Source organism: Hibiscus syriacus, unplaced genomic scaffold, assembly GCF_006381635.1.
Source record: "Hibiscus syriacus cultivar Baekdansim isolate YM2019G1 unplaced genomic scaffold, ASM638163v2 tig00005459_pilon, whole genome shotgun sequence".
Taxonomy (NCBI): Eukaryota; Viridiplantae; Streptophyta; class Magnoliopsida; order Malvales; family Malvaceae; genus Hibiscus; species Hibiscus syriacus.
Genome location: NW_024062058.1, coordinates 66085 through 80098, shown reverse-complemented (window position 1 = coordinate 80098; position 14014 = coordinate 66085). Strand labels below are relative to the sequence as shown.

Sequence of the window (14014 nt, the reverse complement as noted above, 5' to 3'; positions counted from 1 at the left end):
ATTCTACAAAGTCCTCAAATAACCAACGGATTGGTTCAAGTGGTAAGTAGCTTGATACCGCTTAAGTAAAGTTTCATATTCGAATTATTGTGTATGCAGAAAATCCATACTAGGAAATTCACCCACCAAAATTAGGTGTGCGACCCGAGTTGATCCAGATTAATCAGGATGAAGCCTTGGAATGGGAGGGCAACCAAAAAAAAGTCCTCAAATAAACAAATAAAAAAAGCACCTCTAGAAAAAACTTGTGTTAAAGTTGGTTGAAAAAGAAACAATTTTCTCCAATTGCATAGATGATATGTTTCTTTGTAATGTTCTCACTTTTTATTGTCTCTTGCACACCTTCTTTTATTTTTTTATGTATGCGTTCGCTCATCCAGTTTATACCTTTAATTTTACTTTTATCATGTATGATCTTCTTCCACTTACTCTTTTCACAAGAAATAAACCCGATGTCCTAAACTATATGTATATACTAATTATATTTATTGCTAATAAAATTGTTAGGTCAAGTTATATTATTATATGTCGAAAATATAAAATTTAAGTTAAATTATGGTTGGAACTAATTACATATCTGAATGAATTTGAGGATGAAATTAGAATATTCAAGAGTTTGGGGATCAATTTAGAAAGAGGGTTATAGTTTAGGGATGAAATTAGAATGTTCAAAAGGTTAAAGACTAATTTAGAATGAAAGTCATAGTTTAGGGATGAAAATAAATATTTAAAAGTTTAAGGACCAATTTAAAATGATAGTTATAATTTGGGTCATACGATGTAATTAACTCTAATTTTCCCTTCAACTTTGAATTTATTTCAAACATGGAAATTTGTTAAGGCGGTATCCACCTCCTATAAATTAGGAACCTATAACTAGGGATGACATATAGATACAATTTCGTGGATTTTGTATCGTACCTGTAATTAGGGTGGGGATGAGTATAAGTCTAGTAGGTAGTGGGCGATTGTAGATGTAAAAATTCATACCCGTCGTGGTAGAAGCTAGGTGATGGGTTTGAGACTTTATCAACTCCACATCCACCTACCCCGCAATCGCCCTCGCACTAACTACTCACCATATAAATTTTGGAATATTATGATTTTAGGTATATATTCAGAGATTATTCCGTGAATCTTAAGATTTTATAAGACATAACTTATAATTTAACCAAATACTATGATATAAACATTTTCAGAGAAAGTGTACAAGCTGAGGAAGGCATTGTATGGGCTCAAACAAACCCGAGAGCTTGGTACAGCCGTATTGAAGGATATTTCTTGGATGAGGAGTTTGAGAGGTGTCCGAGCGAGCCTACCATATTTACCAAGACAAAAGGAGGTAAAATTCTCATTGTCAGCTTGTATGTTGATGACATAATATTCACTGGAATTGATAGAGCTATGTGATGAGTTTAAGAAATCGATGATGATGGAATTTGAGATGTCAGATTTTGGAAAAATGAAACATTTTCTTGGTGTAGAGGTGCAACAGAGTGTTAACGGGATTTTTATTTGTCAAAACGGTATGCTCGTGAAGTTTTTGCAAGGTTTGGAATGGAAGAAAGCAATGTTGTTAAAAATCCAATTGTGCCGGGAACGAAGCTCACAAAAGATGAGAATGGCGAGAAGGTGGATGAAACTATGTTCAAGCGATTGGTTGGGAGTCTTATGTATCTAACAGTGACCAGGCCGAATTTAATGTATGGAGTATGTCTCATAAGTCGATTCATGGCAAATCCAAGGATGTCTCATTGGCTTGCTGCAAAGAGGATCTTAAGATACTTAAAAGGTACAATCGAATTTGGAATCTTCTACAGGAGAAGTGAAAGCAGCAGTACGAGACTTATGGCATTCATGGATAGCGACTACGCCGGCGATTTGGATGATCGGAGAAGCACAACGGGCTGTGTGTTTTTGATAGGGTCTAGTGCGATTTTTTGGGCATCGAAAAAGCAGCCTGTTGTCGCCCTTTCCACCACTGAGGCCGAATATATTGCTGCTGCGTTTTGTTATTGTCAATGTGTGTGGATTAGAAGGATCTTAGAGAAGATTGGAGCTGAAGAAGAGTCTGCAACCGTCATTCATTGTGACAACAGTTCGACGATTGCTTTGTCCAAGCATCTAGTCCTTCACGGGAAAAGTAAGCATATCGAAGTAAGGTTTCATTATCTCAGAGAGCTGGTGAATGGCGAGACTGTTAAGTTGGAGTATTGTGCAACAGAAAACCAAGTTGCGGATATCTTTACGAAGCCGTTGAAGCTGGAGCAGTTCGAGAAACTAAGAGCATTACTTGGAATTGTTAACTTGTCTGAAGTAAGCTGAATTCAGGAGAGTTAAGCTTAAGGGAGGGTATGTTGGAGTTTGAATTTGTCTTAGTTGAATAAGTCATCTACGAGTATTTAGGAGATTATATAGTGGAGTCTGTTTTACGTAGTGGAGTCTGTTTCCTAGTTTATAGCTGATTATGTAGTGGAGTCTGTTTTACGTAGTGTGGAGTTTGTTTCCTAGTTTCTAGCTTGCTTCTGTTGTTTCTTTGTTTCTCCTGTAAGGCTATATAATGTCATTGTCTTTGGTTTAATAAAGTATCATTTTCAGCTTTATATTTCACAAAATATTCATGACGCAGTAAAAACTAATATGATAGGAATGCCCACATAAAATTTACATAAAAGATACTAACGTGCAAAAATTTATACAAGTAGATAATATCTATATTTGCATTCCAACACAAAAAGCAGATATGATTCCACACAATAAATAAAATTACTAAACTGAGATATACGTTGTATATATTATTATAAGAAACGCATACATGTATATATTCTATATCAAACAAGGCTGCTTATAACAATGTAGAATTACAAAAGAATAGAAATATGCTTTTTTAATTTTTCACTTGCAATAGGAATTTCAAATTCTACATTTGAGTGGCAAAATTTAAATCAGAATTTTCAAATCAAATTCGTTTCTTAATATCCAAAGAAAAAAAATTGAAAAATGTTGATGAACAATTGACACACTGTCGTTATAATGTCAAAATAAATAGCTTTAATCTCAACAAAATAAATAAGAATAGGTAGGGTAGTGAGAGTAAGGGTCGATCCACAAGGACTAGGAGTTTGACGATGTCCTCGCTTTTGAGCTTGCTTCACGCGTGATTTGTAAAAGAAATTAGATGGGAGATTTTAGAGAGTTGAAGTGAAGTAATAAAATGATTGAAATAAAATAAAATAGTAAATTAAGAAATAAAATTCAATTGGTAAAAATCAGCCTTGGACTAAAGCTTTTGTCTCGATTTTAATCGATCATTGAATAGGATTTTACCTTCGAGCTTATACTGGTTACAGTTTATAGGGCCCAACCCTTGTAACTTGTTTTTCTCTCAAATGATTGAGAATCTAAAATAAAATTTTCAGATCTTAACTCTTTGTGAGTTAATAGCGACAATCACTTATTAATTCAACGTTTTTAAATTATGGAAAAAACCCAACTCAGATTCTATTGTCTCTACTGAGAATCTGACCCGATTTCAGTTCCCCATAGCGGACCGCCGCTAAATTGTTCCCGGGAAGTCGAATGTGCCATAGGCCGATCCTTCTTCTCAAATATTAATTGAAATCGAAATTCAATTCCAACGTGCACTTTTTGAAATGAAATCGCCTTAATTATAAAAGGATGGTCGATTACCGTTCCTTGATTTCCGAAAACTGAAAATGTAACCCTTTAGGGTATGAAGGGTTTTTCGATTCTCACGACTTAGAATCGAGTCACTGCTCTAACCCTTGGCTATAGAAAACTTAGCTAAGCATGGTATAAATCATACTTAGCATTTTGAAATAAAAATAAAGTAACTTGAAAAATAAAAGGAAAATAAAAACTTTTATAAATCTAAAGAAAGAAAGAAGTAAGAGTTGAATGAATTCTGAATGAAAATCGATGCTTAGAGGCTTACCCCACTAGGGTATTTATAGTCCTCAAAAGATCTAGAAAATAACATTCAAAACAAACGATAATTCCTAAAGATAATTCCTATAAATAAAATCAAGATAAATCCTAATTTAGAATTAAAATTTGGCTAAATCTCATTCTCCACGCCACTGCTGATCGAATCTTCTAGAAGCTGTTGATTGGGTCTTCTAGAAGCTATTGATTGGGTGCCACATCACCTGCCACATCATCATCACATCAGTCGACACATCATCGCCATGTCAGCTGCAGACTAGATGCCATGTCGGGTGTGTCATGTCCCAAGTCGTGCCCACTAATCCTGCCATGAATCCAGAAAAATCAAAAGTTGCACGATTTCGTTGTTCTTAGTATAATTTCTGGAATTCAATGTCCTACATCGAAAATGAATGAAAAGGCCTAAGTTAACAACTAAAATTATCTAATCAATGAGTAATTAATCATAAAATAATGTATAATTTAAACACTAATGAACAATACAAGCATGGACGAACATAGAAATTTATGTCAGAGGTGCGAATTTACGAAGTTATATTTAAAATTTTAGGGGATGTGAAGTTATAAAATTTTAGGAGGTGCGAAATTAGGTAATCAATAGAAAATACAAAGATAAAATCTAAAATATAAGGAAATTTAAATAGGCGTGCGATCGCATCCTCAGCAACCCTCGGTCCATCCCTGAATGCAAGGGTTCGCGATGGTTATTGGTTTGTGGCTCAAACTAAGGTATTCGAGTGGAAGGATCTATGACACTAATATCAACTATTCTTCCATGAAGGAATTACACAGTTCACATTATCTTATTTGGGCAGAGTTACCATTTTCAATTTTATGAATTTCAATACTTCGATTGTAATTTCAATTATCTCTAGAGGGATCTATAACATTGTCTTTAGTGATTTATTTTAACGCTTATGTAGTTCTCCTTTTTCTATTTAGACGAAGAGAGTCATGAGTGTACTTTTAGAGTGCAAGGTTGTTATACATCTTTCAATTAATTTGAGCAAAAATGTTCCATTATCCTCATTTATATATTTAGATGGATCATAAGTTTATTTTTTAATTTAAACACGTTTACGTCGAAAACATCTTTTTGGTTATAAGCTTGCAAATTTACTTTATTTTAAGTTGGACATTAACTTATTGACTAGGATATGATAAAATTTAATCCATGAATCTCAAAAGACTATCACATCTCAGCTAATATGTTAATGTTCAGCTTAGACGACTATAATATTTTTAACGAAAAATGATGAGTTTAGAACATATGAATAGTCAGGTGACCATTTCGTAACTTTTAATAGTCAATGACTTAAAAAAACAACACCCTATAATGGGGATCATTTGTGTACTTTACCCTAAAAATAATTTTTTAAACTCAAATTCAAGTTGGTGATGAACCATTAGTTATTTTCGTGTCATTATCATTTTAAGGCCTTGGATTTCATGACATTTTGACATGCATGTATAGCGTCGAGGGTTTACTGCAACCAGCAATTCAACATTGATCGAGACATGAAAAGTAGGAAAAATAAATAATCAAAGTTTAGCGTCTTTGTTAAGTAGTCATATTCTAAATTACTGGGTCTGCTGCTGTTTCTTTCAAATTTGGTTAGCAGACAATGGGTTCTGCGTTGCGCGGACCTGTAAGAACTGAATACTTTGGGGTCGTCCTTACCTTAACGCTTCCCTCCATTGAAACCCCGTCGTCAATCGTCTTACTGTTTTTTTTAGTATGTTTTATATTGTATGAAATTTCGTGGAATGTGTTGATTCAATATTCTTATGTGTTGGATTTGTAGGAATATTAAAGGATAGCTCGTACTTTAATCAGGTTGACTTTATATATATATACAAATCATACTTCCATTAGCCATCACCCCAAATGCATTCAAGGAATTTTCTTGACTGAAGCTTCAAGGTCAAATATGAATTATAAGGAGAAGAATAAATTTGGGTGTATTAAATAAACCGCTCAACTCGCATTTAATTTTTCGTTCTTTAGTTTGTTGATAGTTGTGCATTGTTTTTTCTTCTTTCAATTTTGTTATTAATTTGGGGTAAGTATAATTTAATATATATTTGATTAATACTCTTAATCATTTGACATTGAACTTTTACATTTTGACATCTATAATGCTCAAACTCGAAAACTCAAAGAGTAACAATAATTCTTTTACCATCGAGTTCGCTTAGCTCGTGTTTATTCTTTCTCACTTTTTTTCACATTCAAAACATTTAACATGTTAATTAATTGAACCATTAATATTAAACGGTTTTAGTTAATCGAACTGTTAAAAATAATAATTAACCGTTAAGGATACAGTTACGAATTTTGTTGGTTAACTGTTAATAAATTAATTTTATAATTATATTCTAATTTATTATATTTTTACACAGATAACTTAATATAATTTTATATTATTTATAATATATATATTTTTAATAAAATTTGTATACAAATAACTTAATATATATTTTTTACTTTTTATTTCTTTGAAAATATAGAAACAAACTTACACCAATATAATTATGTGTTTATTGTTAGGTCCTAAGGTATCGGGAGATGTGCATACTTACACCGGTGTAAGTATGTGTTAAGTGCTACACTTTTTTATTATGAATTATGAAAATATTTTGACAAATAATTGTAATAGGTTAACCTGTAGCCGAACCGTTAATAACGGTTAACCATTAGCGGTTAACTATTTTTTAATGATTATGTTACGGTTAGAAAAACCACATAGTTATTATAACGGTTAACCGACCGTTTAACATCAACACCTCTACCCACAACCACCAAGTGTATTATGTATATTAATTCACCACTTAAAAAAGATATTGATTTGATTAAGTGTGTCCCTAGTCCTCATCATCTTTGTAGTTTTAACATTATTTACATAATATGAATGACAGAATTTTACAACAGTCAACAAATCAACAAATGATTTGTTATTACCTATATGAACCTTATTCACGAGATCATCAATCACAAATGTTGGATTACTATCATTGCCAATGTATCACTTTGTTATTAGTCCCATTCACCTAAATGTTGCATTTAGTAATTTTATCCCTAATGATTTAGTAAGAGAATAGACCAAATTCACTTATGGCTTCATTCAATTAATGACTTATATCTCAAACATTCCGATTAGTGACTAAAATAAAAAGAATAAAAAGTTGGTTGCTAAAGTGCAAAGCTAGAAAAAGATGGATCCCTTAATATGTTCTTTTCTCAAATTAATTTAAGGGCTAAATAAAAAATTAAATGAGATATAAGATAAAAAATGATATTTCATGTTCGATATGAAAATTAAAAATTAAAATAATGTTGGAATTGAATACCGCAAAATTCACACGTTACCACTGACAGGATAAATAAATGATAAAGAATGATCGAACCAACTGAAACTGTGTCATGGTGGAAACCTCTATCTTAGAAACAAATTCGTCCCGATGTGTATAATCGCTGCTTCAGGCGAATTGTCCCCCAAGGTTAACACGAACTCTTCGAGATTTCGTACACCCAAAACCAGAGTGGACTTCGATGGTATTGCTCCTCTGATCACCGAAAATAGTAAGAAGCTTAGAAAGCTTTTAGAGAGTTTAAAGATTTTTGAGTGAATTGATGAGTTGAGAAGCTAGCAATACTTCTCTATTTATAGGTTGTACGTCAGGGGCAAAATGGTCCAACGTGCATCGTAATTATTTCTAATTAATTTATGAATTAATTCTGTCTGGAAGTTGTTATCACAACGAGTGAACTTGGCCTTAATTCAGTCCAGGTTCAAAAATTTAAAATCCAGCCGTTTGTAACTCATGCATTTATATTTATAACTCTTGCATTTACTCTGTAACCGACTTAAAAAATAATTTGGAACATAGCCTGATACTCGTTCAGGTTCACCAACGTTTCACACACTTGATTCAAGAAATTGGCTGTTATAGATTTAATTTTCAGAAATCAAAATGTTTTAACAGCTAATTAATCACTTGTTACTCTCTGAAATTTAAATCACCCAGACCACTGCAACCTATAAATATTAAATCAATTCTTTCACATTTCTTTTATGCTCAGACAATTCCTTACGAATTTTCTCTAAAAAGATAGAATCCGCGCGGACGTGTTGAAGACACGTATTGCCATGAACCACAACCACATGCACGAGATGAGACGAGACGAGACAAACGGACAGAAACAGCGGCGGTGCGCGAAATTGCCCTTTATTCTTTATCACTCAACAAGGGAGGGAAGAATGCACACTATAAATACCCAAACCAGCGGTATTTCCCACTCAATGTGGGATATTATATTTCACGTTACCAACATTCCCCCTCTAATGTGAAAGAATTCTTCTGAAACTCGAAATATAATCTTCTTAGAAGAGCAACAGCGGAGCTAGTTGCTTAAGCAATAGTGAACGTGTATCTTGAACTAGTACATAGTGATGATGAGCAATCATTCTCTTAGATAAGTGAAGCTAGTCTTGAACTTTCTAAGATAGGGGTAAACTCATAACACATAACTAACCCATTCATCCACCGAAGTCCTCGATGTGTAAGATATATACACAAGTGTATATTTGGCCATCTTGCCTCAGAATTTTAGTAAGTGTACTAGAAAAACGTCCCAAACGTTTTTCAGAGAAGGTGGCTAATCCTTCTCACTTACGTAGGTTATTTCATCAAGTTTATCATAACATAAACCACCCTTAAACCGGGCTATGAAATAATTAAGAGCTTCTAAAATAGCTCAACCTCATAATAGGTTATGGTAAATTTTTTCAAGTTCGTTATAAAACAAACCAACGAAATTCTAGGATAAGAGTTCATTAAGAACAAATATTCAACCTCATTAATCGGTGAATTCGATATGTCCTTCTCACTAGAATCATCCAAACTTTTGGATTCAAATTCTTTAGGAGTTTTCATAAAACTCAACCTATCTAGCGGTAAGTTCATTTTGTCGTTCTCAATTAGGACTACTCACTCAACTCTTGGTTATGAACTTATTAAGAATAGATATTCAACCAAAGTCGGTAAATTCATCAAGTCTTTCTCACTAAGACCACCTAAAGTCTGGGCTATGAATTTATTAAGAGCAATTAAGCTCAATCTGGGCATGCACATTGTTCTTCATAGGGATAGGTAGGGAAATGTACACTATGAGTCTTTCCATGCTTTCGTTTAATCACATTGAACTTAGATAACTAAGTTGGGTATCCACCATGAATTCCTCAAACAATGGGCTTTAAACCCATCCTCCTTGATGAATCTGGGACCAGTTTCCGACTTAGCGGATCTACTAGGTTCCTTTCCGACTTCACATACTCTAAAGAGAGTACTCCATTCCTTATCAAGTGTCTAACAGATTCATGCCTTATGAAAATGTGTCTCTTCTTACCATTGTAAGGTTGGTTCTTAGCCACACTAATCGCAGCTTGTGAATAAGACAGTAAGGAAACTGGAAGAGTCGGTCTTCATCATAATGGAATTTCAGCTAATAAATTTCTGAGCCATTCAGCTTCTTGCCCATCTGAGTCAAGAGCTATAAACTCTGACTCCATAGTGGAACGAGCTATACAAGTTTGTTTTGCAGATTTTCACGAGATCGTTGCTCCACCTAAAGTAAAAATATACCTACTCATCGAGCTTACTTCATCATTATCAGAAACCCAACTGGCATCACAATATCCTTCTAACACCGCAAAATAGCCAACAAACTCAACTCTCTAATCCATCATACCCTTAAGGTACTTAAGTAAGAGACGAAGAGCGACCCAATGTTCACCACTTGGGTTGTGAGTATATCTACTAAGTTTGCTCACAGCTTAGACAATATCAGGTTGAGTATAGTTCATTAAAAACATCATGCACCCAATTATTTTAACATATTCTGTTTGGGAAATGTTATTTCCTTTATTTTTAAAGAGATGTATGCTTGAGTCATAAGGAGTTCGAACAGGGATGACGTCAAAACTGTCAAATTTCTTTAACACTTTTTAACTATAATGAGCTTGATTTAAAGAAAATCCTTTTTCAGTTTTGGTAGCTTTGACTCTTAAGATTATGTCGACTTCTCCCAAATCAGTCATCTCAAACTTAGTAGACAAAAAATCTTTTATTTTGTTAATAGACTCGATGTTAGTATTGAAAATCAACATGTCATCAACATATAAACTTATGATGACGATATCAACACCAAACATCCTCGAATACGAGTATGCATCCGAATGATTCACAACAAAACCAAAATTAAGGATAATTTTGTGAAATTTCTCGTACCATTATTTAGGATCCTGTTTGAGGCCATGAAGAGACTTTTTGAGCCTACACATTTTGCCTTCCGTACCATGCGCCTCAAAATCAAGGCGTTGCTCTATATAGATCTCCTCATCTAGATCTTCATTCAGAAATACAGTCTTTACATCCATTTGATGTAGTTGTGACTTGTGAATAGAGGTTAGTGCAAATAATGCACAGATCGTTGAGATCATTGCTACGGGAGAGTAGGTATCGAATAGGTCTATACTGAATTTTTGAGTGAATCCTTTGACGACTACCCTTGTCTTGTACTTCTGGATACACTCTGAGTTTCTTCTGGAAGACCCATATGTACCCTTTGATGATATATATGATGCTTCAAATTTAGATCCAACATCTTTAGTATATAATTAACTCATCATTTAAGATTGAATCTTCATCGACTCGATCCTTTAGTTTGTGGCCTCAAAAAGAAATAAAATTAACAATCTATTTTTTAATTTTATATTAAAAATATATAAATCATTGACACTACAGATTATTAAGAAAAGGACACACGATCTATCTTTTTTAAAATTTCTTTCTCTATTGAAAGAGCATCTTATTACACACAATCATGCGTTTTTAGGTAGAAATAAGGTGAAGAAGGGAAAGTAACAATTTAATTCCAGTCGACATGATTATGGAAGCTTAACGATTCTTGCGAGACAGTTATCTGCCGGACGTGTCAATGGTAGGGTGATAGTCGGTACATTTGTGTTTATCTCTTCAAGCCTGCAGAATATAAAATGAATTAAAGTTATGAGTGTTGAGGGTAAGTGAAAGACGAATGTCTAAAATTCTAGATGAATAAAAATATATATTACTTTAAAATTTTCAGGGTGATCATGGTTCTGCACGCTGATGCATGTTTTTTTTTCTTTGGATATTTATTGTGGGAAGACTTTTGCAATTTCTTTTAGAATTCAAAGTAATTGTTTACTTGTAATAGGCATGAAAAAAAAACAGAGAGAATAAGAACTTACTTGTAATTGAGGAGGAAATAGTGGAGGAAAATGGAGACCTCCAGTTTGCCTAGCTCAGAACCAGGGCAGAATCTGCTCCCTCCTCCAAAGGGAATGAAATTTTTCCCCTTCAATCCAGGGTTCTGCATTTAGGTGAGTGTCAATTAACATCATTCCTTGGTATATGTGAAGCAAAGTCCTCTTCATATATGAATTTGGTATATTTATTTGTTTTACTGACCTCCCATCTCGAAGGAAGAAACTCTTTTGGGTTTGGATAAATGGTAGGATCCATATGAATAGCCCTACTCCAAACCAAAACTTTCCATCCATTAGGTATGGTATAACCTGTAAATCAAAGGAACCCTTTATTCTTTGAGACAAACATTGAAAGTATTTTCGAGAAAAACGAAGAAACAAAGTTTAGAAAACTAACCATTAAGGTTAACATCAGTTTCAACCTGACGAAACAGCGTGAAGGCGAAATTGGCTCTTCTCATCGACTCATCAATCACCTGCAAGGAATCAAACGCAGCACGGTTAATTTGTTACGTACTACATATAGTGCTGTCGACCATCTGAGTTAATTATAAGACAACGAACCTTGGGCAGATAGACCATCTGCTTGATTTCAGTGAGGGTCAGGCCATTCTGGGAAGATGGCCTTCTCTTTATGACCCCCTGCTGTTCTTCCTTTGCTTTTTGCAACATTTCAGGATGGTGATGGAGGTAGATGGTTGCCCACATTGCAGTGTGAGCCGCGGTTTCGTGACCGGCGAACAAGAATATCAGCAACAAATCCATGAGATGCTCATCATCCAGTTTTTCACCATTGTCGTATTCTGCTTCCATGAAATAATCAATCATTTCTTTCTTGGAGTCGGGCTCCTTACTTTTGGCTCTTCTTTCTGCTACTTTGTCTTTAAATATCTTGAGCAGCATTTTTCTGGCCTAATGAACATATCAAAGTTTGGTATATATAATCAGAGCTCGTCTTATATCTGATGAAAACAAAAGTTCACAATTGATAGGATAGACGAAATTAATTCACCTTAAGTGCTCGATGGAACACAAAACCAGGGATATTAACGGGCACGGAAACAATGCCGGGGAACAAGTCGTTGTAACATTTAACCAGTGACGAAAGAACCGACTCTTCAGTGGTGCCCAACACAATGTGTGCGATAACCTTGAAAGTGATCTTCCTCATCTCATAGAAGAAATTGGCGGGTCCTTTCATGGAGGAAAGCTCTTCCAATGAGCTGGTCACAATCCCTTCGATAAGCTCGATATGGGAGGCTAGTGCTTCGTCTCCATTGATGGGATTCATCGCTATCTTACGCAAACGCCTGTGCTCCGTGGCTGTAATTCCATACAGCGATTTCTTCCCCGCTAGTTGTTTTGCCGATGAAGGGTAGCCGAACAGAACGTGTTCATCGGCCAATGCCTTGCGGCAGAGCTCCGGACTGCAGACTATGATGGTTGGACTCCCAAACAAATGGGTTTTGTAAATGCCTGTTTTCCCATGCCTGCAACCACAAATTCCCTTGCACGTCAGACGACAAGCATTTCAAGGATGAAAAAGAAGAGACGATTAAGAAGCTTATAAATAACCTTTTAATCAAGTCGGTGATGAAGGTGTCTGGGTCCTGGGAATTGAAAGCTTTGAAGAAGGAATAGATGTGGCCGATGAAGGGCCATCCCATATCACCAGGAGGCAGGGTGTTTTTCTTCTTCCCCAACCTAGTAACATAGTACCATTCATTTATATTTTTTAAGAAACCAAACACAATAACATATGTTGCAGCCACAACTGCCAGGATTGAACTCAGCAATTCTAGCCCCATTTTATTTTTCCTCTCTCTTTTTGCCTCTCGATACACATTTTCGGGTTCGAACGTGCTTCCTTTTATAGACACAAATCGCTGTACGTATATTGTTCTCTAGAATAGTCAATGTTTTTATTTTATGTTTATGTAATTTTTTATATGCATTCTATTATGAGTAATTATCCGAAGCATTGGTGATGAGACATGGAATAATAATTTTTATATTATTTAAGTTATAGTTTAATTTTTAAAAGTATTTTTTTATATTATAAACCCATTAAGTTGTCTTTGTGATTAAAAAAATATTGTTCTTTTGATTAAATGAAATATTGTTATTTTTTGATATTATAAATTCGAACTGTTGCGTCTGTTGTGAGTAATTATCCGAAGCGTTGGTGATGAGATTAAAAAAAAAAAATCATACCGACACCGGGATAATATTTTTGTATTATACAATTTATAGTTTATTTTTTTAATTTTTTTTATAAATTGAATCAATAATTAATAAAATTATTGAATTGGGATATTCGTTGTGAATATATATATATATATATATATATTATAAGAATTCATTTATTCTTTTCTTATCTTTTCTTTTCCTCTATGCATGTTTCCCGACTGGCCATTGTATGAATCCTGACCTAAATGTTGTTCTCATGTATTAAGTCACAAGTTTATAGACCGCGAGACTGATTTTGGGATACTCTAAGGTAAGCATCCAGGCTGATTCTTTTAACATGCAGGTATAGTGTCGTGGGATTACTGCAACCAGCAATTCAACATTGACCGAGACCTGAAAAGTAGGAAATATAAATATTCTAAACTATTGGGTCTGCTGCTATTTCTTTAAAATTTGATTAGCAGACAATGGGTTCTGCTTTGCGTGGACCTGTAAGAACTGAAGACTTTGGGGTCGTCCTTACCTTAACGCTACCCTCCATTGAA

General features: G+C 34.3%; 1 protein-coding gene across 1 annotated transcript; it reads right to left on the bottom strand.

Annotated features, from left to right (window-relative positions):
* Nucleotides 1-10862: 10862 nt before the first annotated feature.
* LOC120199485 (beta-amyrin 11-oxidase-like) lies at nt 10863-13126 on the bottom strand. Its single transcript, XM_039200541.1, has 7 exons — nt 12855-13126; nt 12292-12769; nt 11844-12191; nt 11677-11755; nt 11482-11588; nt 11262-11383; nt 10863-11010 (listed from the first exon to the last, which is right to left on the bottom strand). Exons 1-7 carry the CDS (start codon nt 13085-13087, stop codon nt 10917-10919), a joined length of 1461 nt encoding a protein of 486 aa, XP_039056472.1. The 5' UTR covers nt 13088-13126; the 3' UTR covers nt 10863-10916.
* Between the last annotated feature and the right edge of the window lie 888 nt (nt 13127-14014).